This window comes from Tamandua tetradactyla, chromosome 1 (genome assembly GCF_023851605.1).
Source record: "Tamandua tetradactyla isolate mTamTet1 chromosome 1, mTamTet1.pri, whole genome shotgun sequence".
Taxonomy (NCBI): Eukaryota; Metazoa; Chordata; class Mammalia; order Pilosa; family Myrmecophagidae; genus Tamandua; species Tamandua tetradactyla.
Window position 1 is genome coordinate 139540306 of NC_135327.1, and position 27708 is coordinate 139568013.

General features: G+C 38.2%; 1 protein-coding gene across 6 annotated transcripts in view; it reads left to right on the forward strand.

Annotated features, from left to right (window-relative positions):
- MAGI2 (membrane associated guanylate kinase, WW and PDZ domain containing 2) overlaps positions 1-27708 on the forward strand; it is a 1430555-nt gene that overhangs the window by 1115956 nt on the left and 286891 nt on the right. For 3 of the 6 annotated variants that reach the window (XM_077153676.1, XM_077153836.1, XM_077153737.1), the window contains exons 8-10: positions 15904-16025; positions 16376-16504; positions 17966-18148. In XM_077153676.1, the coding sequence (XP_077009791.1) occupies positions 15904-16025; positions 16376-16504; positions 17966-18148 (434 nt within the window). The remainder of the gene's footprint in view (positions 1-15903; positions 16026-16375; positions 16505-17965; positions 18149-27708) is intronic. The other 3 variants (XM_077153531.1, XM_077153591.1, XM_077153920.1) reach the window with 1 other exon arrangement.

Genomic DNA, 27708 nt, shown 5'->3' on the forward strand with positions numbered 1-27708 from the left:
GCGTTCAGCACTTAACACAGTTTTATAGTAAGTGCTCAATAAATGTTAGTTATTTTTATCTTGAGTATCCCCAAAACATGGATAAGGCCTCTCTTTTCAACTCGATTTTCTTATGATCATTGTGTGTCCCAAAAAGTGAATAATTCTAAGGGAAACTGATTTGGAAAATCAGAGATATACAACTCAATCTCATGGTTAGAATGTGCCACATTGAGTAAGAACAGTGTTTCTTCAGAATCAGTGATAATCCTATACACCTACTGAAATCGAAGAGGCAGAGTGTGATGCGTCTGTGGCTCCAAAAGAGTTGAGGTTTCAGAGTAGTTCCTAAAGAAGTTAATTTGTCATACTAGTTATAGTAGGTATGCATCATCTTAAATAGCTGATTATTTGTGATCATAATAATGGAAATAGAAATATGATACCATTTTAACTTCTAACGTGCTTTCATACCCATTATCCCAGATGATCCATTTACAGAGTCACAATATTGCAGATGAGGAAACCAAATTTCTGAGCCGTTAAATGAGTTAAGTTAGGTATATGGCTAATAAGGCTGAAGCTGTTAGAATGCCCTGTCAACTAAGAAGGATAGGGAGGGACCTCTCAATAGAGTAACTATGTTTCTATATTAATGTGTCTGTCTGTTCAGGTTTATACTTTGCAAAGTATTTTCAGACCTTAAATAAGCATAAATCAGTTAACTTTGCGATTGAACAAAAGAAACAAGGATATCGACAAAAATTGGGTGTTCTATCTCTGACTAAACTGCGATCAGCTCTTTTTTTGCTAACAATTGATATATTTATCTTTTCATCTCCTTTTGGCTGACCCAGGACAGTTTCATAGTTTGTGGCATCACTTTATTCAGCCTGGAGAAAGCAAATAATAAGAGCTATGAGTTCCTTCTAAGATATATGAATTCCTAAGATACCAATAATAAATGTGGGATCTCCTACCTCCACACACATGCTTTTTATACTACGTTGCTATTTCTCATAGTTTCTAGTTGGTAATTCCTACTCCCTTCTCTGTACTATCATCGATATTTTATAAAACTCAACTGGCTATTAATTTATTTTCCTACTGTTCACCCAGAGATCAGATGAAAGGCTTACAATTTCCTTTTACTCCCCACGCTAGTGTCCACAAATGTTTTAAACCATGATCTTTTCAATCAATATGAAGTCTCATGTCCAATCTCCCATCTCACCACTATGATGGAGTCAAGATCTAGGTATATCCCACCCCTTACCTGAGGTTAGAGATCATTTCCTCCTTTCATGAGACATTTCACCATTGCTTCTTCATTCTAATATGGTGAGCATTTGTTCTTTATTCTTGTCACCCTCCTCCACCCCTGAAATTCTTTTCAAAGGAAAGGGAAGAAAACTCGACTCTAATTAAATACACTTTCATTACCAACTGTTTGATTTTATTTATACCTTATTTAACAAAACTTCTGGTTCCAAATAAAGAATGATTTAGACACCCAGAGGTTTAAATTGGTTTAATTGCAGGTAGGCTTTTAAAAATTACAGTGAAAGATTCACGATGATGTCATAGTCATATGCAAATATTAGCTTTAAAAAAATTATGAGAATTCTAACACATTATTTTCTTTCATCTTGACGTCAGTAACAAAAGACAAAGGACTTGCTATTCCAGCATCAATTTTTCTTTGAGACTATATACCCGAATAAAGGTAAATGTACCATAAGCCCCAACTTTTTTAGGTTTACCTTTAAACATTTCTCATGACTCTAATAAGCCAAAACGGGCTCTTGTTTAGGAACATTTGGAGAGGTTGGTCATAGGCAAACACTCAGATGTACACTTCGTAGCACAGACTGCAGGAAACTTAAAAACACAGACACGGCAATGTGAGACAGAGTCCCTGAGTCCTTGTATCCCATGGAGAGAGGCAGGAGTGGTCACAGTGGGAAATACCATGCCATGTGCTACCAGAGAAAGACCATGTCTCTTCTTCTACTCCATCCAACTACCCTGGGAATTGAGAATGGCCTTGCAAAGATTGGAAGGACAGTCTGAACTTGGGTTTGCTCAAAGAGTTGCAGTCAGCCTTTTCGAGTTGAATATGAGCTGTGCAGAGTGCGTCGTTCCTGCACTGAGAGGACTTCAAGACCTGTGGGAGGTCGAGGCTGTGCACAGTCTCTCCTGTTGGAGGGGACTTGCCCCAGGCAGCTCGCTGCCAGGCAACTCAGAGACAGTTCCACCAGGCAATCCTGCTTCCCTCTCCCCAAGGAAGTATTTCAGTGTTATGCAACAAGTAGATAATCATTATTTTTCTGTTATTTGTGAAAAGCTAGTTTTATAGTTTAGTTATATTTATAAATATAAATATAATTTATATATATATATATTTGTAGATAAGTTTAATCTCTCTTCTAGATTAAACATGCTGTTTCTTGTGCCAGAAATAGAGATTGTTTCATGCTATCAGTCTGTATCCTCACATATTTTGGAGTCAAGTCTTAGACTGGATTAAGGTCTAAAGTTAGTGAATGAAGTGGAAACTGGTGAGTCAAAATTATCCTAAAAATCCCTCAGGGTTATATGGCATTGGAGACTGATACACTGAACCAACAGCTGGCTTTCTTTTTTATCCCTTGGAGTTGGGAAAGAACTCTGTTCCTGGAATTGAAGTATTTGGCTGGCATTTGGGTTTTTATGTATTTAATAGACACATAAGTGGAAGTGCTATAGGATGCCTCTTTAGTAGATACACACCATCTTTAATAGATACATAATGAGAATCACATTCACCTCAGAGGACAACTAGTACGAGGCAGGAGGGAACTTGGGCAAACTAAGGAAACAGGAGAATGATGTTATTCTTTAGATACTATATTATTAAGCAGAACAGAGGATGGTCCCCCTTACAAGACAGAATGTAATGCCCCTTCCCCAAGAAGAACTATAATTTTGTCTCTTTTTGTATGTGCAGGTGATGTTTTTCCAAATTCCTTTCATGTGTCATGGACCACAGACCACAGTGTTAGTCATAGTTCGTCCTTTTCTGCATCTATGATTTTTAATTTACAGGCTAATACAGAATCACACTTAACCTCCCTGGCTTCCATCTGTGAAATGAGTGGTGTGGATTAGGTGATTGCTTGGGTCACTTCTGGTTCAGGGAATATCCGCTGCACCTTGTGTTAATAAGGATAAATTTGGTCATTTTCCTATATTAAGCCTCATTATTTTCCCATTATGGTTGCTGATCAAAGAACATTTAAAATTTAGAAAGCATTTTCTTTCAATAGCTCCTTTTTGTTTGGCTAGAGAGCAGCATATACCTTTCTTTTATTGCATTTTAATGATTCCAACAATCCCATCATATAGTGCTATGGAAAGAAGCCTTCCTTAAAAGGGTGGGATATTATAATAGGGCCTCCTTACCAAGCGATGGAAAAAGAATAGGAACATAATAGAAATGTACTCAATACCTAAAGCCATGAGACTGATGTTAAGATTATCATTAAAAGGGCAGAAAGTTAAGTTTATAAACAAACAGGGAAGAACTATATTTCTGTCAAAACTGAATATATGTGAAGGTAAAATTGTTTTCCATCAAGTGGTCAGGTTAGTCATTATTTATTGTTAGTACTTAATGGAGGACCTCATATTTAGCTAAATGAAATTATATTACAATAGTCTCAGCTAATTATGTAAAAAAATGAGTGAATCACCACAATTTTTATTATCTACCGTCACATGCTTAAGGTCTAAGGAAGATGAACTTTAAAATTGTCAGGAAAAAAAGTAAACATTCTGTTTTGTGGCTGAGAAGGTTAACTGTATCTCCTAAAGCAAAAGAAAGGCTAATTGTTGAGCTACAACAATAAAATTTGTTTTGCATTAATTTAGTCTAGAAGAAACTCATCGTTAGAGTTTGAAAGCTTACTAAACACTATTTGTTGAGTTTGCTATGATATAAATGTCTTAGTTCAAATTTACATCAAGCACAATACTAATATATGAAGGTTGGCAATATCCCCTCATTCTCTTCTTTCTCCACTCTCACCAGTTTTGATTAGGTGTCAAAAATATGAATATCTTTTCAGATAGATAAATGATAAGAATGATTGCTTTTCATTTTTCTGTAGTATTACTTAGTAATTTATTTTGAGACCTTGACCTCATATGTAAATTCTATATCCAAGGGGGAGCTCCTTACTTAATAGCTGTTAGTCCAGTCCTGGAAAAAATATTAACAGCTACCTTTTATTAAGCACTTGGTATGTGTTACAAACTTGACATAACTCATTTAATCATCACTACCATATTTTATGGCAAATACCATTATTCTCATTTTACAGACAATAAAAGTGAATTTAAGGAAGCATAGTCATGTACCCAAGGCCACTGAGCTAGTAAAGCAATGGTAGGCAATAGCAGGCAGAGCCTTTATGCTGTCTATATTTAATTTACACTTGTCATCCAGACTCTAATATTACAGTAATGTTACAAGCCACTTAATTTATATAATGTTCATCTTAAAAACTTTCAAAACTTTGATATCTTGCTTGTTCTTCAGAACAGTCCTCTAAGTTGAATTAGGGCATTTACTGATGAGACAGTTGCAGTTCAGAGATATTAGGGGAATTTTAAGAGGTAGATAGTAGTAGATTTAACATAGCTTAAACCCAACATGCTGGTTTGGGCTCAATCTAGGTGAGAATGAAAACTCAGGCTCAGCTTACAGAGTTTTCCTTTTGGGAGACCTAAGAGATATATATGAGATTTAGGATACCAGAAAGTGAAGGAAGCTCCCCTGTGCTTTTATTTCTCAAGGTCTGGTACTCAGGGTATGCTGGTCAATATAATGCACACAGAGTGAGAAGTCCACCCCTGACAGATGACCTTTCTGTGAGTGTCCGGGCCAGGATCCTCACCAGCACACAGCATTCCACCATGTTACCATATAAGGAATTTCTTATGAGTGAGCAACACATTTGCCTATTCCATTTCTTTTTGCATCATTGAACAGCAGCAGATCTGAATAGGATGTACAACTCAGAGGGTCCTTTCAGATTTGAGAGAGACAAAGACACACGTTGTTTTGTTATTGCTGACTACCCACCCACTCTCAGTCACATACAACTTTGCTCCTATTCGCAAATGCTTGCTAGTGCAGAATCAACTTATTTTCATGATCATGATTGCCAGAGCCATTGTCCTTTTACGGCTTTTAAAGTTAGTAAGGGCAAAGTGTTCAGGAAATTAGCACCAGGACTAGCCCTAAGGGAAGCTGAAAAGCATCCCTTGAAGGAGAACTGTCTGGTTTGGAAACCATATTACACAAAGCCAGGTCTCCTGATCCTTTTGTCATTCTGTTAATGCCATCTCATTTCCCACTTCTTTCATATGCAGCACACACACACATACACACACATTTCTAGTGGAATACATTCAGTCCCTGTTTTTATGCTCATGATCACTGGGTTCTTTCAAAAAACAAAGTAATCAAATAAATAAAAAAATATTCACTGTGTTCAGAGTCTTTCTTCAAAAAAACAACAGGTAATTTAAAATGGGGTAGCTTTCCAGTTTCACAATGTAAACTGATAAAAAGAAATTGAGAACCACCTGACCGAAGTATATTACAGATTACCAAACATAACACATGCCTAGATGTACATATGTAATTTAACTTGAAAGGTAAGAGTTTATTTGCATAGAACCAGATAAATTAATGCTGTTGGACTTTCGCACTACAGAGAACAGGATTTAATTTATGCATCTGCCCCTTCCTGTGAGAACTGTAGAAAGTTGTTTAACCTCTCTAGGGAGATGAATTAAAACACATAAGGTGTTTAGCTGAGGGTTTGGCATATAGTATTTACCTGATACATATTAATTCTTATCCCACTCTACTATGCCCATTCTCCCTCTATTACTGTATTTGCAAGGCGGGCATTCGTTCTTCAGACAGCTCTTTCCACAAGTTGTAGCATCTATTAAAATTTAATCTGAGCAGGAACTAAAATTTTGTACATTTTTTTAAATGTACAGAGTGCAATGTTCTTCTGAAATATCTAGTATTGCACCTTTCATCTTTACTTAGAGCTTCAGGATGAAAGATACAAGCTCAGCCCAACGTGAGAGCATAAAATTAACCATCCCGTATATGTGTTATGGAAAGAAGTAGACAAGTTATCTGAAAATACATCCCCCATTAGAGTAACAAGAGACTATCATCTAATCTATATGAAGCTTCAATCTTCTAGTAATGGCTGAATTTTAGATATAGCATGGTAAATGTATAAAACTCGCAACAATACTTGTCCCAGAATAACTGTCTATTAAAAGCAACAATGAAGCAACTTATTGCTACCTTTCTTTGCTCTTGGCTCTGCTGAATCTTTTTCTCCACTCTCACTCCTTTTCCCCATGCCTTTCCCGTATTCCAAAGGTTCTTGTCTTCTCAGAGTTATAGCCCCATCCACACCCAGATCCCACTGTCACTTATTAATAACAAAGTATTGAAAGATTCTGTGAAGATTCTAAGTAAACAAGCAATAGATTCTTTTCTCCCTAAAACCCAAAAGTATCGAAAGTGTTATCTTTATTTTGTTTTGTTTTCTAAAAGGAATAGCTATATATTTGATTCCTCCACCACCACCCCTCCCGGTCGGGGCAATCATTAAGACCCAGTGGTTAAAGATAATCCGATTTTATCTTTTTCTTGCCTCTGAATATTGGCCTTGGAAACCTGGGGTATCCTGGTAGTATAGGAAGTTGGAATGCTGTTCATGTCCTGTTGACTCTCAACTCTGCCACCCTCTTGTCCCTAGTTTCGTCCCTCTCCCTCCTTCTTGGATAATCCCAGATATCAGTGATGTTGGCTTTACGAGTCCTTATACCTCTGAATGTCCTTGGTAATTCTCTGACTCCCCTTGGAGTCACGCCTCCACCCTTGACCATGCATGTCTGCATCACTATGTGTGAGTGAATATGGATACACAGGTATATAATACTTAAGGCTCTAAACATTTTGGGGTGGGGGGAGTTGGTGGACTTAAGTTACACGGCTACTTCACATTTTAACATCTCATAAAAATTGGAGAAATAGCGATACAGTACAACATAGAATATTTAAACTCTTCTCATCCCTCCCTGATAACTGAATTGTGTATTTCCCTGGACTATTTGATTCTTCGTACTCATCTCTCATATTCATCTTCACCCCGTACCCGCACCCACCCGGGCAAGCACAATGCCTAGTACATTGGAGGCAACCAGTAACTGGTGCTGACGTTATTCAGATTTCTAGCCAGCGCATAACTCTCCTATTTGGTTGATACAGTGAAGCTCATTTTACAATCCTCCCAAGTTCAGATATAAGACATATCCTCCAAGATGGAGATTTGCAAAGCTGTAGCTCTCCATGAGATTAAGGTCATAAAGGAAGAAAAATAAGTCATATTCGATTTTCAGACAAACCAAGACCTAGTTCCATGACTTAACATTTTTCCAGACTTGAAGCCTCCCATCCCCTCCCCACACCTTCTCCCCCCCATACACACCCCACTCACCCTTTACTCCATACCACTCACCAAGTCTGTGCCGCCCTATGTTCCAGCTCCAGAGCCCACTATTCCAGAACACCTTTCTACATGCTACTCTCTTCCTACAGTACCCTCGTCCCCTTCTGCCAAAATGCATCCATCCTTCAAGAATTTTCTTGTGTCATTCCCTTTGTGAGGTTATTGCTGAACAGTCAGCCTAAATTGTCATTTCTTCCTTTGTGTAATCACTTTGTGCCGACCTCAATTTCAGCACTTTTTACTTTGTGCTTTACTTTTCTGGTCTATTACAGGGTGTCCAGTTCATCCCAGTTTAACTGGGACTGTCCAGGTTTTAAAACTGAAAGCCATACATCATAGGAAACTGTTTAGTCTTGGATAAACCAGATGGTGAATCACCCAACTGTGTATATCCACCACCACCCCACGACCCCCAGAGTATGAGCCCTTTTGATGAAATGGTTGTGGCAGATTCATTTTTGTATCTCCAGTATCTTGCACACTGATGAACTGATGAATTTAGATATGAGACTTCAAGAACCTAAGCCTCCAGTCAAGGTTGCAGACACCAGTGGAAGAGTACTTATTAGTCTTGTCTCTAATACAGAAAGATCTTGAAATAGTATAGTCTTTTAATTTCCCTCTAGGGAACTCTATCCATCTCTAGCTTTGTAAGTCACTACTTTCACTTGATCTAGAAGCAAAAGGTTAGAAATGCCTTTGCTGGCAATGACCTTGTCTTGCATTCAGCAGAAACATTTAAAAGAAATGTTTTATGGGAATGAGAAGGAAACATCTTTAGATGTATGTGTGGTAACTGTGAAATTAAGTCTGTGTATCTTTTAGGTCTTGGGGACGTCATGACATGATTGATAATGTACAAGGCCATTACTGTGGAATAATAAAACACTGTTTTCCATAATTAGTGAATAGTAATGGTTTAGTGATGAATCCCTCTTACACATAAAATACACATTGCAGGTCAATATCTTAATGAAATAATTTAGTACTACTGCTAAGGGTGGGGAGAAAACCCATTTATCTGAAAACATACCCACATTTTGGGAAGTTCAACTTTGTGTCGAGGATAGATTGCTTAGCTGTGAGAGTTTCAGCAGCAGTATATGAATACTCTTCTCAGTCAGCTGCGATTCCATGTCTCACCTAGACACTGTATACCCAAAATAGACACCTCATGTCTCGGAACAGAGGAAAAAGTAATATATGAACGACTCAATTTTCCCACTCACATTCACAAAGCAAACTTACATTCCCCTCGGGTCTAGAAGGGAATAATGAATGGACATTTATAGAAATAAAATTATCACTTAAGTGTTAGAATTGGGAAGAAATCTTTCAAGAGGCAAGATTCAATTATTCTGTTAAAAAAAAACCTCCAAGTAAAATTCAATTCTTCCATTTATCCAAGGCTCATACTTTAAAATAAAATGTGTTTAAAACATTAGGTTTTAAACTAGTACATTTAAAATTCAACTTTTCCAAGAACTGTAGGGCATACGTTGTATTATATCCACCCTGTTTTATATTGTAATTTTTTATGTTCCTGTTCATCTCCCCTAATAGACTGCATGTCTGATTGATCTTTGTCCCTTCCCGCACTCGCTAGCATTGTGCCTAGCAAAGAGTATTGGAAAGACAGATCTTTGATGAATCATGACAGCAGGCATTTATTGAATACTTACCAAAAGCCAGGTACTGTTCCTAAGTGGTTTACTCATTTTAACTCATTTAATACTCACAACAGCTTTATGACATGGGGATTTTTTAGCCCAACTGTACAGATGAAAATGCATGGAGCACAAGGAGGGGACATTCTGAGCACGCCGTCACACACCTAGAATGTGGTGGAGCTGGAAAGTGAACACCAACAGTGTGGCAGCAGTGACCAAGTTCCTTCCATGAAGAGTGTTGGCCCCAGAAGGCCCCCTAGGGTTAATATCCTCTCTTAGTTTCTAAAGCATGAAGTAGTTTTTATTCCATTTTCCAAACTCAGTAAAGGATACTTTATAGTCTTCTCAAGGCATGTAAAAAAATGAATAAAATGTAGGTAGGGGGAGTGCAATGAATGTTTTTAGCTGCTAATGCAGCTGCTGGCAAGGGGTCCAGACTCCCCAGACCGTGCAGATATATGGGAGCTGCACCTGGGATCAGATACAGCCTAGGGATTTCCCAGAGGTGCGAAATTCACACCTCTGATTGCCTGCAGGAAGCCCCCAAAGGAGCAGGCCTGCATAGAAGGGGTGACTTACTGAGCTGCAATCCCAAATCCTTAGCCAGTCTTCCCACTCCCAGTACTAAGCAGCTGCCACCTTTGTGCTCCATATTTTGTCCCTATCAGGCTTTTCTTTTATGAGCATATTTCTAGCAGATGCTAAGTTAGCAGCTCCTCAGATCCAAATGTTTCATAACCAAAAGTGGGATGACTTTTTCTCTATCACTAAAATGTCTTGAAAGATTTTCTGTTTTGAAAGATTCCATGAGTCTTCACCAAAATGCAGACTGGCTGCATCACGTAAGCTGGCCCTAAATTTCCCATCTAGCTCTGACTGTTCCGATGCATACCTTATGGGCGAGTGAAACTGAAAAACAGGGAGATCAATTGCCCTCCAGGTCTGCCTGGCTCTACCCATGCCTTGCTTCTACAAATATTTATTGAGAACTGATTACCTTATGATTTGGAGTAATAAATTGTAGCCACCTTGGTCACTTTGGACACACTCTCCACTCGAAAGCTGCTCTCTTCTGTCCTGCACATAGACTCACAATTCCTTTTCTAAACTGTCACCCAAAATCAAGATGCTGGGCTAGTGGCCAGTGAATACAAAAGGGATCATTCATGACCATGTACTAAAAGTACCGTTTTCCAGCAACCCAGGAGAAGCAAAGCAGGGAGTGCACTGGCTGGAATTCAGAGGAAGAACTGGCTATGATGGGCAGAGATGTGACCCCCAGCAGACACATACTGATAGGCTCAGGATACCTGACTGCCCTCCTGCTTCCTCCATTCCTTCACTCCAGTAAAGAAAGTGATAGGCAAACAGAACACTGACCTGATACCACCTGTGTTAGTGTAGCTCATCCAAACAGGTGCAAATATTTCCTTCCCTCTGTGCATGCCTAAAATGTCTGATGGCAGCATTCCTCTCTTCTGTAGCAAAATAGCATTTCCTAGTACCCCCAAAGGCTACATGCAGAAAAAGAGACTTCTGCATAAATCTTATCAGGCAAAAAACCCCTGATTCAACTACATTTCCACTTTCGCAACTTCTAACTCAGGGGATCACAGCACTAGCTGCACATTGCAAAGACCTGGGAAACTCAGAAAAAAATGCCAATGTCTGTGCCCACTCTGGAATCCTGATTCAGTTGATCAAGGCTGGGGCCTGAGTTTTCTGTGTGTTTTTAAAGCTTCTCAAGTGCAGCCAGAATTACAAACCACTGCCACATATGAAATGTCCATTCTTTGGTGAAAGGAGAGACTTAAACTGCAGGTAGGTGAATATAGGGGCAAAGAGAGAAGGGAATGGAATTTCATCCTTGAATATCCTAACCCCTTTGCCATTTCAACAAGGAAACATCTCATTTTAGTAATAATTCTCTTCTGTTAAGAGGAAATGGAGTTGTTAAGATGTTACCACTTCATATGGCTTTTATTCCCTTAGCTCTTAACACCTAAAGATTCTCTTAGCAAAATATGGCAGTCGACTAAATACAATTAAAGAGAAAGAACTCTTGGTAGCGTCCCAGGCTCTTGTTCTGAAATAGCTTGTAGTTATCTCACAGAGCTAAAAGAATGAGGATGATAGTATTTATCATTCATATCCTTTGTACACATTGTAGGACCCCCAAATCCTTGCTAAAAGGACTTGAAACTATTCATTCTGGAAGCTCAAGAAGACAAGGCTTCCCTATTCAGGCACAATCACATTTCTTTGTGATAGGCCTTATAGTGCTTGGGAGCATTGTAAGAGTTTTAAATGAATGACTTCATCTGTGACAATGTGTATGTTCTACAGCAATTAGCTTAGGGTAGTAAAGCCATACCCAGCTTCCACTATTTGAGTACCAGACTAGACATTGATGTTTTCATTTTCTGTGAACTTTTGAAATTCACTTTGATGGTGAATGGAGTATTTTCAACATAGTATCCATACAGCAGGTGGCTACACACTTACTTTTCTCAGAAAATAATTGCATGCAGATAGGAAGTTAGAGGTACCCAGTTGTGCCTTAGTTTTCTTGATGTAAATGTATGCCCAAAAGTCCTTGTATACTAGAAGTATCCTTGTATTTTCTAAGGATAGAATTACGGATATGAACAATGACCTGACAAAACAGACATAGAAGAGATAAGAAATGAGGAAAGCTGAGGCTTTAGCACTTGGTACTTGTATGCTTTTTTTGATGATTTCATGAAATCATTAACTTAAATACTTGAAAACAAAAGTTTTAAAACATACACTTATCATTTAATCATGTAACAAAAATTTATACATACATGGACCCTGTCAACAAGGAACACAGTCTAGGGAAGGAAATAAACATGAAAATCAATCATTAAAATGCAATATGACATGATTACTATAAACCATGGAATTCATTATTGTGAAATACATTATAGAATGTTATATACTCTATCTCAGAAAATTCTTCATCCAATAACCAAGGAGAAATTTCTCATTAGTCTTAGTAACAGGAATACTATGTCCTTCTGGAAAACTGGCTTGGGTTTATCTTAAAATCATCTGGACAGTGTAACAGATTTTGCTCTCCCTTTGTATTAGTACCTTGAAAGCTCAAAGCTAATTTACAACCTGTCTGTAGTAAACAAAAAGAACCCTATATTATCAATCTTGTCTATTAGCTTCCCGTCTAGATTAAACCAACTTCACCTTGACTTCCACATTTAATTTCTTTGTTGTTGTCTTGTTATTGTTGTTCTTTAAAATAGCCTCAAATTCTCTTTATGAGGAGGCAGGGGATAAGAAAATAACTAAATAAATCTGCTATGAGAGAGGTCCATTCGCGGTATTATGCAAGCGAAGGGGAAAGACTACGGTGCAGCCTGGGAATTTTGACGGGAGAGGTTAGGAAACGAGTTAGCCAGATGGATGAGAAAAGAATTATAATAATGATGATAATAATGGTAATAATATTAAACACATAATAATGATGATAAAGAAAACTATAGCTTGCAATTGTGAGGTCTTTCTATGCATCAGTGCTTTGCAAGCATTATTTCTCTTATCACAGCAACACTAATAAGTAGATATTAATGTCTCTTTTTTCTGAATGAAGATATTGATGCTTAGAGAGTTTGGTAATCTGCCCAAGATGTCAATTCAAACCCAGTCTGTCCTGCTTCAGATTCAGCATCATTGATTTACTGAATCTCACATGCAAAGATAAGAGGATGGGATAGGGCTTTACCTATCAGTGCAGCTCCAGGTACGTCCAAAGAAAGAGTGCTACTCAGTACTTACAGATATAAGTACAGGTACAGTCAGGAATAATATTTCTTCAGGCAACAGGAAGGTCCCAATGGTTTTAGTTATATGAAAAGGGTTTAAAAGGGAAGAAAGGCTTCAAACTATAACCTTCAAAATAGAAGTAAAATGGCACCATCAGTGTTTGGGGACAAAGAAGTTTGAAAACTCACATGCAGTAGCTCACTGCCCACCGTGGCTCATGGTGATTCCTTTGGTCACTGTAGCACTTTACTTCCAATGGAAGATAATTTTACATAAGATGGGTTTACCTTAAACCGCATCCAGGTAAGTTTCATTACCAAAGAGCTTGGTTGTAAGCATCCTTCTTCCTAGAACAGTGCCAGAGACTAAGCCCAGAGGCAGCATTAGAGCAGGGTCCCAGGGCTGTTAGGATCCTCCAATAAAGCTCTTCCTCTGGGTTCCTAATGAGGATTGTGGTGATCGAGAGGATGGTGAGGGTGGGGATAATGCTAACAGCTGCCCCTAGTTACTGAGCACATCTAAGCTTGAAACCTTGCGCTGACATTCATTATTTCATTTCATTGTCACAAAAACCCTAGGAGGAAAGCGATATTATATCCCTTTTGCAAAAGAAGACACTGAGGCTCAGGTTTAGTAACTGGCCTAAGATCACAAAGCTAATCAAACGATAGAGCTGAATTTGAATTCAGGACTGATTGACTCCAGAGTCTGTGCTTCAGGCAGCTAGCCTGTCTCTCCCCAACCCCATCCGCACCTCCCACGAGGAAATACTTAGATACTGCAGTAATTTTATCATGTTTATGTGTCACCAGGAATTGTCTGATTTATAAAACTATGAAGTTGGTTGTTGAGAGTCTGTTCTTTTACTTCCTTTCTTTTCTTTTCTGATGTGTACTTTTAGAATGATTTGTAAGTATGTGTGTGCAACACACACTCATTAAAAGTGTATGCAGTTGCCAGTGTGAAATCATACATTGAAAAGAGAAGGTGTGTAGACAAGAGAAGTAATTGATACATAGAAAGGTTCAATTCTCAGGTTTCCACTTATTAGGCAGGTGATTTAGGGCCAGTCATTCAGATTCTCTATGCGTCAATCTCATGGAGCTTAAAATGGTAATTCAAGACTAGGTTGTTGTGAGGCTTAATTGAGGAAAATTATATATAATACCTGACAAAGTTAAACACTCAGTAATCATTAACTCCTCTTCTAAACCTCCCCTTCAAGCTTTTGTACCATAATGCTATTTCTGTTTGTACAAAAAAAGAAAAATACAAAATCAAAATCTCCAGCCCTCTCATGAGACATTTATATCTTAGAGAAAAAGCAACACAGGAACTGCTACTAGGTAGGGTTGTCTGTCCTGCCTCTCCACAGACAAGGAAAAAAACATGTTATACAGGAGTTCACAGTGTTTTTAATATTCTGTGCCCTTAGTTAGCTGGGCCAGAGTTATTTCAAGCCACTTCTATGTCTGATATCTCCAAGCCTACCATCTCACTATTTAGAATGTGAATATTCTGTTTTTAATTTGCTTCAGCCTCAACCATCCTACATAGGCATTCTGTAACTTCCATAAATAACCTTATGAATACTTCCTCTTGGATCCCAGCCCTTCAATCCAGGTCTATCTAAAAAAATCACAGTAAATGTGGACTCTGGTTACTATACTCTATCAGTGAATTTACCTTAGGTTGTCTTGTTTAATATAAGGAGTTTGCAACACCATTCACTGTAAAGTTTATTCATTTATTTGACCCCTCCTCACAGGCAGTTTTTCCTGTTATTAATACTTTGCATTAATGTGGTGCTTTTGTTACAATTGATGGAGAAATATTATTATAATTGTACTGTGACTGGATAAAGGCTGTGGATTCTTTTGCCTGATGTGTTCAATAACCAATTCCTGAGATACCAGGGTTTCAAAGAGAGAAAGATTTTATTACTAGGCACGTAGTAGGAGAGCAGATGGCCTAGTCGCTCAAAATCTGTCTCCCTGAACTGCAGCAATTCTGATAGTTTTATTAGAGAGAAGATGGGCAGGATTTAGGATAATGAGCACAGTGGCCCCAGATGATGTGACTAGAGGTGATCTACTTATCGAGCATGTGCAGACTGATTACACGCTCAGTCATAGAACATATGTAGGAAAATGGTGGCCCCATTTTGGTTAGATCCAGTCTTGGGTTTCTAGATTACTTTGGACTGGGGTGGGTTAGTTATGGGCTGACCCGAGTTCCTTTATTAATAAATGTTAGGGGCTGTCTTTAGTGATTGCAAGACTCTAAAGTTGAAAAATTGGATAACTGGGTAGGAAAAAGGTTAGTCACAAGGTTTTTACAATGACAGGGATGGAAGATAAAGGCTATTCAATTATTATCAGAGATAAAGACAGCTGGATTACATGTTAGAGATTTCAGGTATTTCGCTGTTACTCCAGTATACCAGAAAGTAAAGAGAAATATCTATATAATGATTCAGTAATCAAAATCATGCCTTAAATCCTAATATCTCAGTTAACAGCACAATTAACTGTAGTCCACAGTTTACGTTTATTTGTTGCATCACATTCATCTCCATAGACCAGAAAGCAAGTGTGCATTCTAGTTCTTTTCACTGAATCATGCATAATTTAAGTACCATAAAATATAACAGAACCATTGAGAACTCTGCTTTTGTCACAGAAATGTCTGTTGTCCACAGGCCAAGCCCAGCAAAGACCTGACCATATGCTGGGCGAGGCACTTGACGGTAATCAGATAAAATGGCCCTTAATCACGCTCTCTCCATAGAGCCACACGTATGTTCTCTTAAAGGACTTTGCCCCACTGTTCTCCTAATTTGAAATTTTATTTTTTAGCCACATAAATAGAAGAACACAGTTTGAAAACCCTGTCCTGGAAGCAAAAAGGAAGCTACAGCAGCATAACATGCCCCACACAGAACTTGGAACCAAGCCCCTGCAGGCCCCAGGTTTCCGAGGTACGGTACCAAGTCCGCATACAATGTTGCAAAGGGGAAAATTGTCTACCAAACTGCCTGTTTTTCCAAGAATGCTTTTAGCTTGAACCAATGCGAATAATTGATTGGCTTTTCTCGCACCCTTCTGTTAGTTTTAGCAGGGTGTTTGTTCTCTGTATAAACTGTCGCATTTAGCAATCACAGATTAAGTTAAAGCCTCGAGCTGTGCATTATAGAATTTACAGCATGTTGCCAGGTGGAGCTCCACAGGTTTTGACAGTGTACTGTAAGATGCAGAGAGTCATACAGAATCGTAAGTTTGTCCTCGAAAGGCCAAGCACAAGAGTGAGACTTGTTCTCCTTTGTGACAGTAGACAGCTTCTCAGCAACATTGCCTAGGCCCCAACCCGCCCGTCCCCGCACTGCCCGGGAGAGGTGGCGCAGCGTGAGTGACTTGTCTTACCACCGGCGTGACCACACGGGGAGGCCCTGGCCGTCCGGTATGTCCCAGGGCTGCTTGCTGGACCTGCCTACACCTTTGAGCCACGTAGTGAGATGAGCTGCTGCACAACCTTTTCACCTCTGTGGTTTCTCACTCATAAATGAAAGCAGGGGAAAGGCTTTTGGACTCGGGAGGCCTAGACTTAACCTGCTGATGATATTCACCCCAAACCACCGCAACATAATAAAAATGAATGTAAAGGTCCCATGATGAGCTTTTCTCCAGTCATACATGTGGCTTTTATAAAGAAAAAGTAGGCGAATAGATTATATGCCTGTTTTTCATTTATATTTTAAAGTTCTCTATTTTTTAAATAAAGATATATATGTAATATGAAAACTGACAAGGTAAAACTCCAGTATAATGATTCGTTACTTGATAGTTTGGCTATTATATGTCAAACCATGTCTCCCAAAATGTAACAACAAAAAAGTATCACATAAAATATTTAACTCAGTTATCATTTTTAGTCTGGCTATTTCAATACATCATAAAGTAAATATTTTTATCATATAAAATACTTAACTGACATAGCATAAAAAGCAGATATTAATTCCGTTTCCTAATACAACTATTATTTTTAAAGCATTTAATATGCTTAGCAATATATTTACTATAGATAAAAGCCAGAAAAGTATACTATATAGCAAATGACTGGCCAAACCTAAGTGGGTTCAAATTCTATCCAGATTTCAGTATATGATTTGAATGTGTTAATATATTGTTACAAAATACTTCACCTTTACATTCATAATTATATCTAGAAATAGAAGGCTTGCTTTTGCTTACATTTGAGAGTATACTAAATACTATCAAGCAGTACAAATTTATTTATTTGATTATCTTTATAAAATCTCAGTATAGCGGTAAAAGCAAAAGATAGTTCAGTCCCACACCCAGGTACTGTTTCTGAGCAGTCTGGATATTTGCATATGTGGTAACACTCCACTGCTTCCCTGTTGTTGTTATCTACATATGCTTAAATGTCATGCTTCTATCCTTTATAAAATAAAAGTCCGTTTCAGCTTTCTCCCCCATCCCCTGCAAGGTTGTATACAAAACTGGCCACTCACATGTAACCCCTCTCTGGACTCTTTCAGAACCACAAGAGGAACAGCCCAGACATGCCTGTGTGTTTTTATCTCCTTGTCCTCTTTACCTAAGGCCCTGACTGTCAGAGCACAGGAAAGCCTAATTTAGTCAGTGGAAATGGTGACTTGACAAAAAGTCTCTCTCCAAAACAAGCAGCTTTTTCACCTTTCCTTGGATGCTTGCAACTGCTGTATGTTTGTAGAAAGTACTAATAGTTGTGATCCCCCTCAGCCTGGGTCTGTTTTCATTTGCTATATTTGACCCCCACATTTACCCCTGGGGTTGCAGCTCGGTGGCTGGCTTTCTCTTGCACAAGAACTTGCCTTCAACATGCTTTTTCTTTTTTAACTTCTATTGGCCAATATAGAAAAGCCACTCTTCACCCGGGATGCATCCCAGTTGAAGGGAACATTCCTCAGCACCACCCTAAAAAAGAGCAGCATGGGTTTCGGATTTACCATCATTGGCGGAGATGAGCCTGATGAGTTCCTGCAGGTGAAAAGTGTGATCCCGGATGGACCTGCAGCCCAAGATGGGAAAATGGAAACAGGTAGGTTCTTCCATGCCATAGAAAATTGTCATGCTGCATCTTTCTTCTAAAGGTAGATATAAAGAGTTTCTTTTTTATGTTTTTAATTTAAGGGACTAAAATTACTTCACTTTAGGAAAACCACAAATTATGTTTCTCCTAAGTTTAAGAGTATCAAGCTGAACTAATTTGGAAACAACTTTGAATATCATTTTTGTCTCATTTTTCAAACTGTCCTTTTCTATTTCTTGGATTCAATGGAGTCTTGAGACTGACACTTTTCTAATTTTATATATGAGAGCTTTTTCTCAGGGATATGATTAACATTTCATAATTTTGTAGCTTCTGCTAAGCTGATATTTTAAAATCTGTATTAATCTTGAAATATTCTCATGCTAAATGATCCAGGTTAGATGTTTAAATATGCATGCTCGACTCATAGATAAAAACTTTAATGGCATTGATCTTTAAATGTGCCCATACACTGTTTTAATAAAGGAATTTTTCCCTGGTCTTTACAAATTAGTTTCCATATGCATTTACTTGGATGCCTATCCAAATTAAAATTGAAATTTATTTCACTTAGAAATACAGAGCAAGGGTGGGCCACGGTGGCTCAGCAGGCAAGAATGCTCGCCTGCCATGCCAGAGGACCCGGGTTCGATTCCCGGTGCCTGCCCATGTATAAAAAGAAATACAGAGCAAACTGTTAAGGCCAGGAAGATAAAAAATATGAAAAGCGTAAAGAAGTAGGGGGAAAGTAGGGGGAAAGTAATGAACTACGTCTGATTTCATAGTCTGTTTATAAATTCTCCTATTTGGCACATAACCTTGGATAAGTGACATAACTTATGAATATTAATTTCCTTTTCTGAAAAACATGAAAAAAAGCTAAATTTAAACTTGTATATTCAAAATGCCAGTTCAATAATTGTTTTTTGTTTTTTTTTTTGTCTGTTGGGTTTTGAAATGGCTTAGAAGGAATATTATAAAATGCAGTAACTCTATCTCCAAAGAAATATTAACTCCATTTTCACATTGATTTAAAATATGATATCGATTTTAAAAGTCAGTGGGTTTTAGTAAATACAGAAATTAGAGATATATATTTATGAATTGTTCTTCCTAGGATTTAAAAGTGGTTTGTTTTTAGGGAAATAGTATAAAACTGAGGTCTTCACTTATATTTTTTAATTTTAAGAAATTACCAGTGCTCTTATCATTTATTAAATGGTTCCTATATAAATAATGTTTTTTCAAGGTCTCTTAATAAGTTTATTTGTCACTGCCACTCACTAGTAAGTAATAATACATATAATAGATGTTACATCTACTTAAAAGTTAAGATGCAGTTTCAAAACTAACACACCACTTTTTAAAATTTTTAAAGTTTTATTTACACATCATACAATCCATCCTAAGTGTACAATCAGTGGCTGTTGGTGTAATCACCTAGTTATGTGTTCGTTACCACAGTCAATATGAGAATATTTTTACGTCTTCTAAAAAAAAAAATCCCATACTCCATATATCCCCATTATTGACATTTAGCAGTGGTAGAGTGCCTTTGTTACAATTAATGAAAGAATATTATAATGTTACAGTTAACTATAGATCTTAGATTGCCCTAATTGTATATTTCCCATATACCACCTGTTTTCGTTTGCTAAAGTGGCTAGAACACAACATACCAGAAATAGGTTGGCCTTTATATAGGGAATTTATTAAGGTACAAGTTTATAGTTCCAAGGCTATAAAAAGTTCAAACTAAGGCATCTAGAGATAGATGCCTTGACACTGAAGAAAAGACCAATGGCATTAGGGGTTTCTCCATCACAAGGGAAGGCACGTGGTGACATCTGCTGGCTTTCTCTCCCAGCTTCCTGTTTCAAATGGCTTCCCCAGGGGCATTTTCTTTCTGCGTCTCCAAATGTCTCTGTCTGTGTCAACTCTGAGCTTTTTCCAAAATGGTTCCCTCTTAAAGGACTCCAGTAAATGGATTAAGACCCACCTTGAATGGGCAGAGATACATCTCCGTGGAAACCACCTAATCAAAATGTTCCACCAACAATTGGGTGGGTCACATCTCCATGGGACCAACCTAATCAAAAGGTCCCACCTTGAACAATAGGTCTGCTTCCATAAGATTGGATTAGAAAAAAGAACATGGCTTTTCTAGGGTATATCACAGTTTCAAACCATCACACCACCCTATTATTAATTCCTTGTAATAGTAACATACATTTGTTTTAATTCATGGAAGAACTTTCTTATATTTGCACAAATAACCAATGTCATTGCCCACTCTAGGTTTTATTAAGTTATACAGTCCCAGTTTTTATCCTCTAGCATTTCTTCTGGGACTGCATCACCCTAGCCTTCTTCTTTCAACCAGGCTCACACTCGGCTTTGTTAATTACACTTACAGTATTGTGTTATCATCACACAGTATTGTGCTACCCATTTCCAAACCCTTACAAACAACCTTATTAAACATTTGTACTCTTTAAGCATCAATTGCCCGATCTCTACCTTCTTTCTATCTCCTGATAATCTATGCTCTCAAGTTTAACTCTCACAGTTTGCTCATTTTAGATAGTCCATATTAGTATTTGTCTGTTTATTTCTACCTTATTTTGCTTAACATAATCACCTCAAGGCTCATCCACATTGTTTCATCCATCATGACTTCATTCCTTCCTACAGCTGCACAATATTCCATTGTTTGTATACACCACAGTTCACTCTCCCACTCATTGGTGAATGGACCCTTGGATAGCCTCCATTCATTGGCAATGGCCACCACATTTTTTTGAAATGCTATTGCTGTAAAACTCATGTATACATACTTTTCCACAATAATAAGTTAATGTCCAACTCTAATATTCATTCAGTGACATTTTATTAAACATCCACACTTTCATGCTGCCAAAAAAATCACAGAGAAACATTAATTGGCTCAATTAAAAATCATCCTAGGATAACAGAAAGTTAGGGGATTGGTACCATCTTAATGGATGGGAAAGGGTCCCCAAAACTTTTGAATTTCAGCAAAATGTTCACCAAAACCATTTCTTTTCATAATAAAAACCCTAGTTGTTTTTTCTCTGCTACAACCCACTGTTTCTGTTTCAAATCTAGAAACCACTTTTCTCAGAATAAACTTAAAAGCTAAAACATAATAAAAATATTGGACTGCAAAGTTTTTTCCTTTCTTCTTTTACTCATTCACCACTTTCACATAATCAGCTAGCCTATTCAACAACAAAGTAAAAGCTAAGAACCAGGTTTCATTTTTCCATTTAAGATAATCACAAAATAGTCCTAATATAGAGAGAAGAACTAGGATTTGTTTCAATTCTCTCTCTCTTATTTATTCCTCTCTTTATTTATTCAACAATCACTTGTTGAGCACCTGCACCTCATAATCACTGTGGAGAACTAGGGATATAAAGATGGATTTAACATGGTCCCACTCCCACCAAATTTACATCTGGGAGGGGCCACAGACCTATACATAAGTAAATTGTGATGCAATATGATGAGTCTATAATAGCATAATGCTGGCACACCATCAGGGGTGGTGGGAGCAAGCAACAGAATTTTTTAAAAAGAAAAAGTGCATTGTTAACTATATAATTTGATTAGGCTTTTAAAGGGATGATCATTTCTCCCACTGGAAAAGACTTTAATACTGAAATCCAATGCTTGTTAAATGTTCAAAGAGATTAGAAGTGTTTGTTTTTAATTTGATAGAGTTTAAAGTAAAATGTAAACACATTTCTGTGACATTCTCAAGAACAATAGAGGAAATGATATCTCTGTTCAGTTCAACAAATATTAGTGAATATCTGTATATGCCAGACATTCTGCAAATTACCAGATGTGAAAATGAAAAGACTAATTTTTCTCTCCTCAAAGAGGTTAACGTATAATAATAGTGAAAGACATGTTAATGAATAATTATAGCCATGATAAATATGTGAATGTAAAAGTAGAGAAGAAAGGACATAAATTCTGGCCTGAAGTGCTCAGGGAAGGCCTCAGAAAAGCTGAGGCCTGGTAGAGTTTTGAATGATGAATAGACATTTGCTAAGTGGACAAGTAAAGAAAGCTATGGGAAGAGAAAAGCACATATGTGAAGGCACTGTGGTGAGAAATTTGTAAAATAAAGTTTATATGTCATCACAGTGTACATTGATATTTCATCTTCAGCATGTGTTCAGAGGGAGGTATTGAAATGATCAACATGACAAACTGGTAAAGATGAACAATTTAGAGTTGTGGCAAATATCAAAAAGCAATATATAGTCATATATCCATAAATAAAAGCAATATATACCATAAATGCACACATACCTATAATATGAAAACTTTCTCATATAAATTTTTAACCAATCATCGAGTTTTACTCAGAGGACTGATATTTGGTTCATTTTTGTGTCCCTAAGACCTAAAACAGTGTCTGGTAATAACAGGTCCTCAATAAACATTTGTTAAATGAATGAATGGTTGTATAGGTATATGAATGAATGGATACTCTTAGAAATGAATAAGTAAAATTCAGTTTGGCTGAATTTTCTGTGTTTGCAGTATAGCCTATCAGTGCTAATTGAATCTCACCATTGAAGCAAAAACAAACCAGCTTTCCATTTCTGGGTGTAATTAAAAGGCAAATGCATGTGTGGGACAAAAACCATTTCCTTTTTGTAGTGATTTAATATATAAATGAACTTCAAGAATTAACAAAAGCAATAGGAGCCCCAGATAGGATAGAAAATCATTGGCATTTAAAAAATGAATAGTCTCATTTGAAATTGAAGTGAGTATGAAAATACCTTAATCCACTTTTCTAGCTCTAGGTTATTTCTAATTTAGACAAAGAGACCTCGATAGTTTGGTAGACACAAAGAAAACTCCACTCAACAAAAAATTTAACATCAGGTCCTCACAGGAGTAACAAGAATGGGGTGGGGAATTCTTTCGTACCCAGTTAGCAATGACTCCTGGGAAGTTCTAGAGACCGGGGGGGGGGGCAGAGGGGAAAACTGCTCCAGCTGTGTCTTGGAGCCAATTCCCCAAGTGGTCCTGGAATGTTCCAGAAGGAGGTTTCATAGAAGAAATTACCCTAGTGTCCAGAAACTTTTTGACATCTGATTATTAAATGTCCTGCCCATCACAAATGGTTGTAGGCAGCGATGACCCTGATAATATTCTTTCAAGTATTTTCTAAATTACGTCGGGTTTAACATGGCTGGCATAGAAACCACAGAAACTGAAAGATAGTTATTCTTCTAACATCCCTCAGTTAAAAAGCTTCCTTCCTTATTTGATGTTTCATGTTTTTCCCCAGGCTAATTTTTGAATCAAGGTTTGTGATTTTCAATATATACAAGAGTGAGGAAATTGGGCCTATTCGTGAAGTTCTCCACTAGACAAGAGGTTGAATTAAGAGGTCATTCACAACCTGTTCATTTTTATTTGCCCTTTTCTAATATTTATTCATTTTATTAGTAAAATCATAAGAAGCTGTCCTGGGAGATTAACATCCTAGCATTCTTTAGCCACTGGCATTTCTCCGTTTGAGCAGATTGATGTTACTATTCTTTTACGGGTTGCTACCTCTAAACATGAGTTTCTAAAAGTATGGGCACAAGATTGACATGGTGAGAGTCACTTGGGGACCTTTGTTAAAAATGCAGATATCTCTGCCCCCCAAACCTACAGATTCTAAATTTCTGGAAGTGGTGTTCAGAAATGTGCCATTGTATACTTAAAGAAATTGTCGAAGCGATATGTGCACACAGCAAAAAAGAGAAAAAGGCAGCATCATAGTTATAATGCATGAAATGTCTGCTGCCCAGCCACTCTCCATCCTCCACACTCACATCCCAGATGCAACCGATTAGTTTTTATTCTTTTAGATGTCTATTTTGGCAGCTACTTCACACCTCTAATTAATGTGCTTGTACTGTTGTCTTGATTTAACAGTGTTAGACGTGGCTTATATTTACTTCCTTTTAGAAAGAAATGAAGATTTAGCTCTTTTATAACACCCCCATCTGCCCTCCCACATCCTCCCAATAGAGTTTCACAAGTAATTGTAGTAAAATTTGGAAGGTTTTTACATTATCATCCCTTCGTCAATTTGTTCACTGAGCCTAGTAATATATCATAAATAGTTTTTTTTTTTACCTTAAACAACTTTATGGAGTTTCTCATTGTCTTCCTTTCCTTCCTGCAATACCTTTCTTAAAATAATCCTTCTATTACTTTTTTTTCCCATCCACACCCTGATGTCAGGTGTCATAGAGCTTCTCCTCTGTTCTGGGCATATTATGCACGCCTGCTCTCTCCCACATGGTTGTCCAGCTGACACCTGGGGACTTTCTGTTACATCTCTCCTGAGCAGTGACGACTTTTCTCCATATCCAGTGTCTTCCTTTCTCAGCATATGCCTGTTTTACTGGTGCACCATCCTCGTCTGTCTGGTGAACCCAGACTGACAGCTTTTAAAAGTGAAACATTGAAAAGCTGCTTGTGAGTTCTGTGTTTGTGATAGAGTTTGAGGACAAGTCAGATTTCACTTAGGTTACTAGGCAGGGACAGAAGATGAAGGGCCTCTGTTTTGTGTTTTTTCTTTTGAGACCCCTATTATCCCGCTTGGAGTAGGTGGTGGGAGCTCTGCATGCAGGTGCGGCAGGACAGACCTTCTGTACACCTGTATCAGACGTCTCCTAATCCCCATCCTTCCAGAAATTCTGTGGAGCAACTAAGACTCCTTCTTTTTCATGTCACCCTCCCCTCCAAAAACACACAGAAAAGAGCCAGCAAACTCTTTCTGTGAAGGGTTAGACGGTAAGTTCTGTCACAACTGTTCAACTCTGACATTGCTAAAAGCAGCCATGTCAATATGTAAATAAATAGATATGGCCATGTTCCAGTAAGTTTATTTACAAATACAGGCAGCTACAAGATTTGCTCCATTTGCCGATTCCTGCTCTAGACTCTATCTTCCAAAGCTCTGATACAGCTGTTATCATTCCTTTATTCATTTTCTAGATTCTAAAATTCTGTCAAACTGTCTTATCTTGTAATAGTCCCTCTCAGTCGGTTAATAGCTCCTCCATGCTTCTCCTTGCTGCTGAGGGCTGTTTGCTTTAAAATCTCCATGAAAGGGGGTGGCCATGTGTGTTCAGTTGGTCACCTTGAATTAGAAGTCTTAGAAAGCGCATCATTGTGCTCACTAAAGTTTGAGAACCACTGCAGGTAGTAGTACCAAGCAGATTCCTTTCCCACCCACTGTACAGCAAATACTCTCCACCCTATCCTGACCCTCTTTCAACAGAGCCTCTACTCACAGCTGCTTTGAAGGAGCGTATATGAATATACCTGGGGGCTAACTTTCAGAGTAGACTCATGACCATCCACCCAAAAGAACAAAGCTAATTAATCTTTGCAACATTTAGCCTTTAAGCCAGTTTCATAAAGTTACCCCTGGAAGTCAGCCTAGAGCAGTCAATATCAGCATTGTCCTGCTCTGGGATTTCCATACCATTTGGAGATACTGTTATCAACCCCATGATTGCATTATATTAGTTCTTAGTTACTCCCCTTAGCCCTCTGGGGAACAGCAAAGAGTCACCTGAGCCCGTGAGTGCTGTGTGGGCAGGTGATGGTCCTCCTCTCAGCCTGACAGGTAGCGCCCCTCTTCCTAGAGCCGGGCCTTCGGAAAAGGGTCCCCCAATCCATGCACACTCAGTGCTTTTCCATCCCTCCCACAACCATGCTCTTCAGCCCTCCTTAATCACTATTAGCTCCTGAGCAGTAAAATTCCAGGGGTCTCATGTTTTTCATGAGAGGAGAAGCATGTATGAGGAAGCCATAAGAAGAAACTCCAAAATACTTTTCTATGTATTGTTTTCCCACCATCTCAGAATCAACTTATTTCCAAAGCAGGCTTCCTGTTAACTTCTGAGTCTCTCCCTTGGCTGCCCTCTTACTGGCTGGCTGCCTTACAAAAGCTTCTTAGTCCGTCCTTTACCACCACCCTCCACAGCCATATGTTCACAGTCACTGCAAACCAATTAATTTGGGTGGTCAGTCAATCACCAGGAACAAGCGGACTAATCAGAGGAATGTAATTCCTCTACTATTTTAAAGTATCTGTTTAGCTCTCTATTGATAACAAACCGTACCATAGCTCAGTAATGTAAAAGAACCACGGCTGGTTTGCTCAGGGTTCTACATCTTGCTTGGAATCAGCTGGGTGTTTCTCTTCCACTAGGCTCTCCCAGGGGCTCCTGAGAACCTCAGTCATCTAGAAACTGCTAGATCTGAGATGTGCCAGGTGGCTTCACTCACAAGTTGCTGCCTCAGCTGGAATGGCTGAACACCTGAGGGCCAGCCAGGCATCTTTCTCTTTCCATTTAGTTTCATCAACAGAGGGGAAGCTTAGGGCTCCAGGAGAACAAAAGGGGACGCTCCCAGGCCTCGTACAGCCTAGCCTGGAACCAGTACAACACCACTTCCCCACATTCTGTGGACCAGTGTAAATCCCAACGTCAGCCTACTTTCGATCCAGTATCCTGTTTTTGATGATGTATGGGTGCTGCTGATGCCACAATCAACAGAGTACCTGACTCAAGAGGAGGGAAATAGGCTCCACCTTTCGCTGGAAGAAGCAGCAAAATGATTTCTGTTCATCTTTAAGCAAATCCAGTATCCTTCCTGTGGCTTTGTTATCCTCGGATTCCTTCAGTTCTTCAAACAGTCATGAGAAAATTATCTTTCACTTGCATGGCCACTTTACCTTCTCACAATTGTGTTGTTACAGAAGTTTTGACAAGGTTTTCCTTTCCAGTTCTCTGTAGTATCAGGGATAAATAATGGTGAGTCATAATACTACATCCACAGATTATGAGCAGTTAAGTCAGCAGGTCTCTGATTCTCTTTCTAACAAAAATGAAGAAGGCAGTTGTAGCAATTCAATTTTTAAAGTCTAGCAAAATATTCAGACTCACATACAAGTTAGGTAATTTTCTAAATAATGTCTTGATAGTAACATCATTTTGCCTTTTTAGACATCTTGTCCTCCATGAAAGCCTGAAAATATAACTCGATTTCTAGCCAACTGACCAATATTAGTATCCCCAGTAGAGAAGAAATAAACTGTGCTTATTTAGCCTATCAATATATTTACTCTTGAGTCTTTCTGAACTGACCTAACTTTCTAAACCCTACTTCATTTTGTTCAGATACCTACTATCTCCTCTGCTAGCAGTGTCTTTCAGATCAATAACAAGACCTCTCACAGCAAGGCAAGAGCCACTGCACATTTTCTATCCAATATCCTCCTTCTAGGGTGCTGTGTAGCTGAAACAAATACCGCAGCTGACAGAGTACCTGATTTCAGCTCCACACCAAGGCACTTGAAAGGTTTTAAGAAAAATTGTTACATAAATTTTTAAAACTAAGCTGTGCTTCCTCAGTAACTCAGTCTTAAAATGAGACCTTTGTAACCTAAATAAATGCTGTTGAGGACCTGTTTTTCAAGCATTTCTATCTTTCCTCCTTTGGTA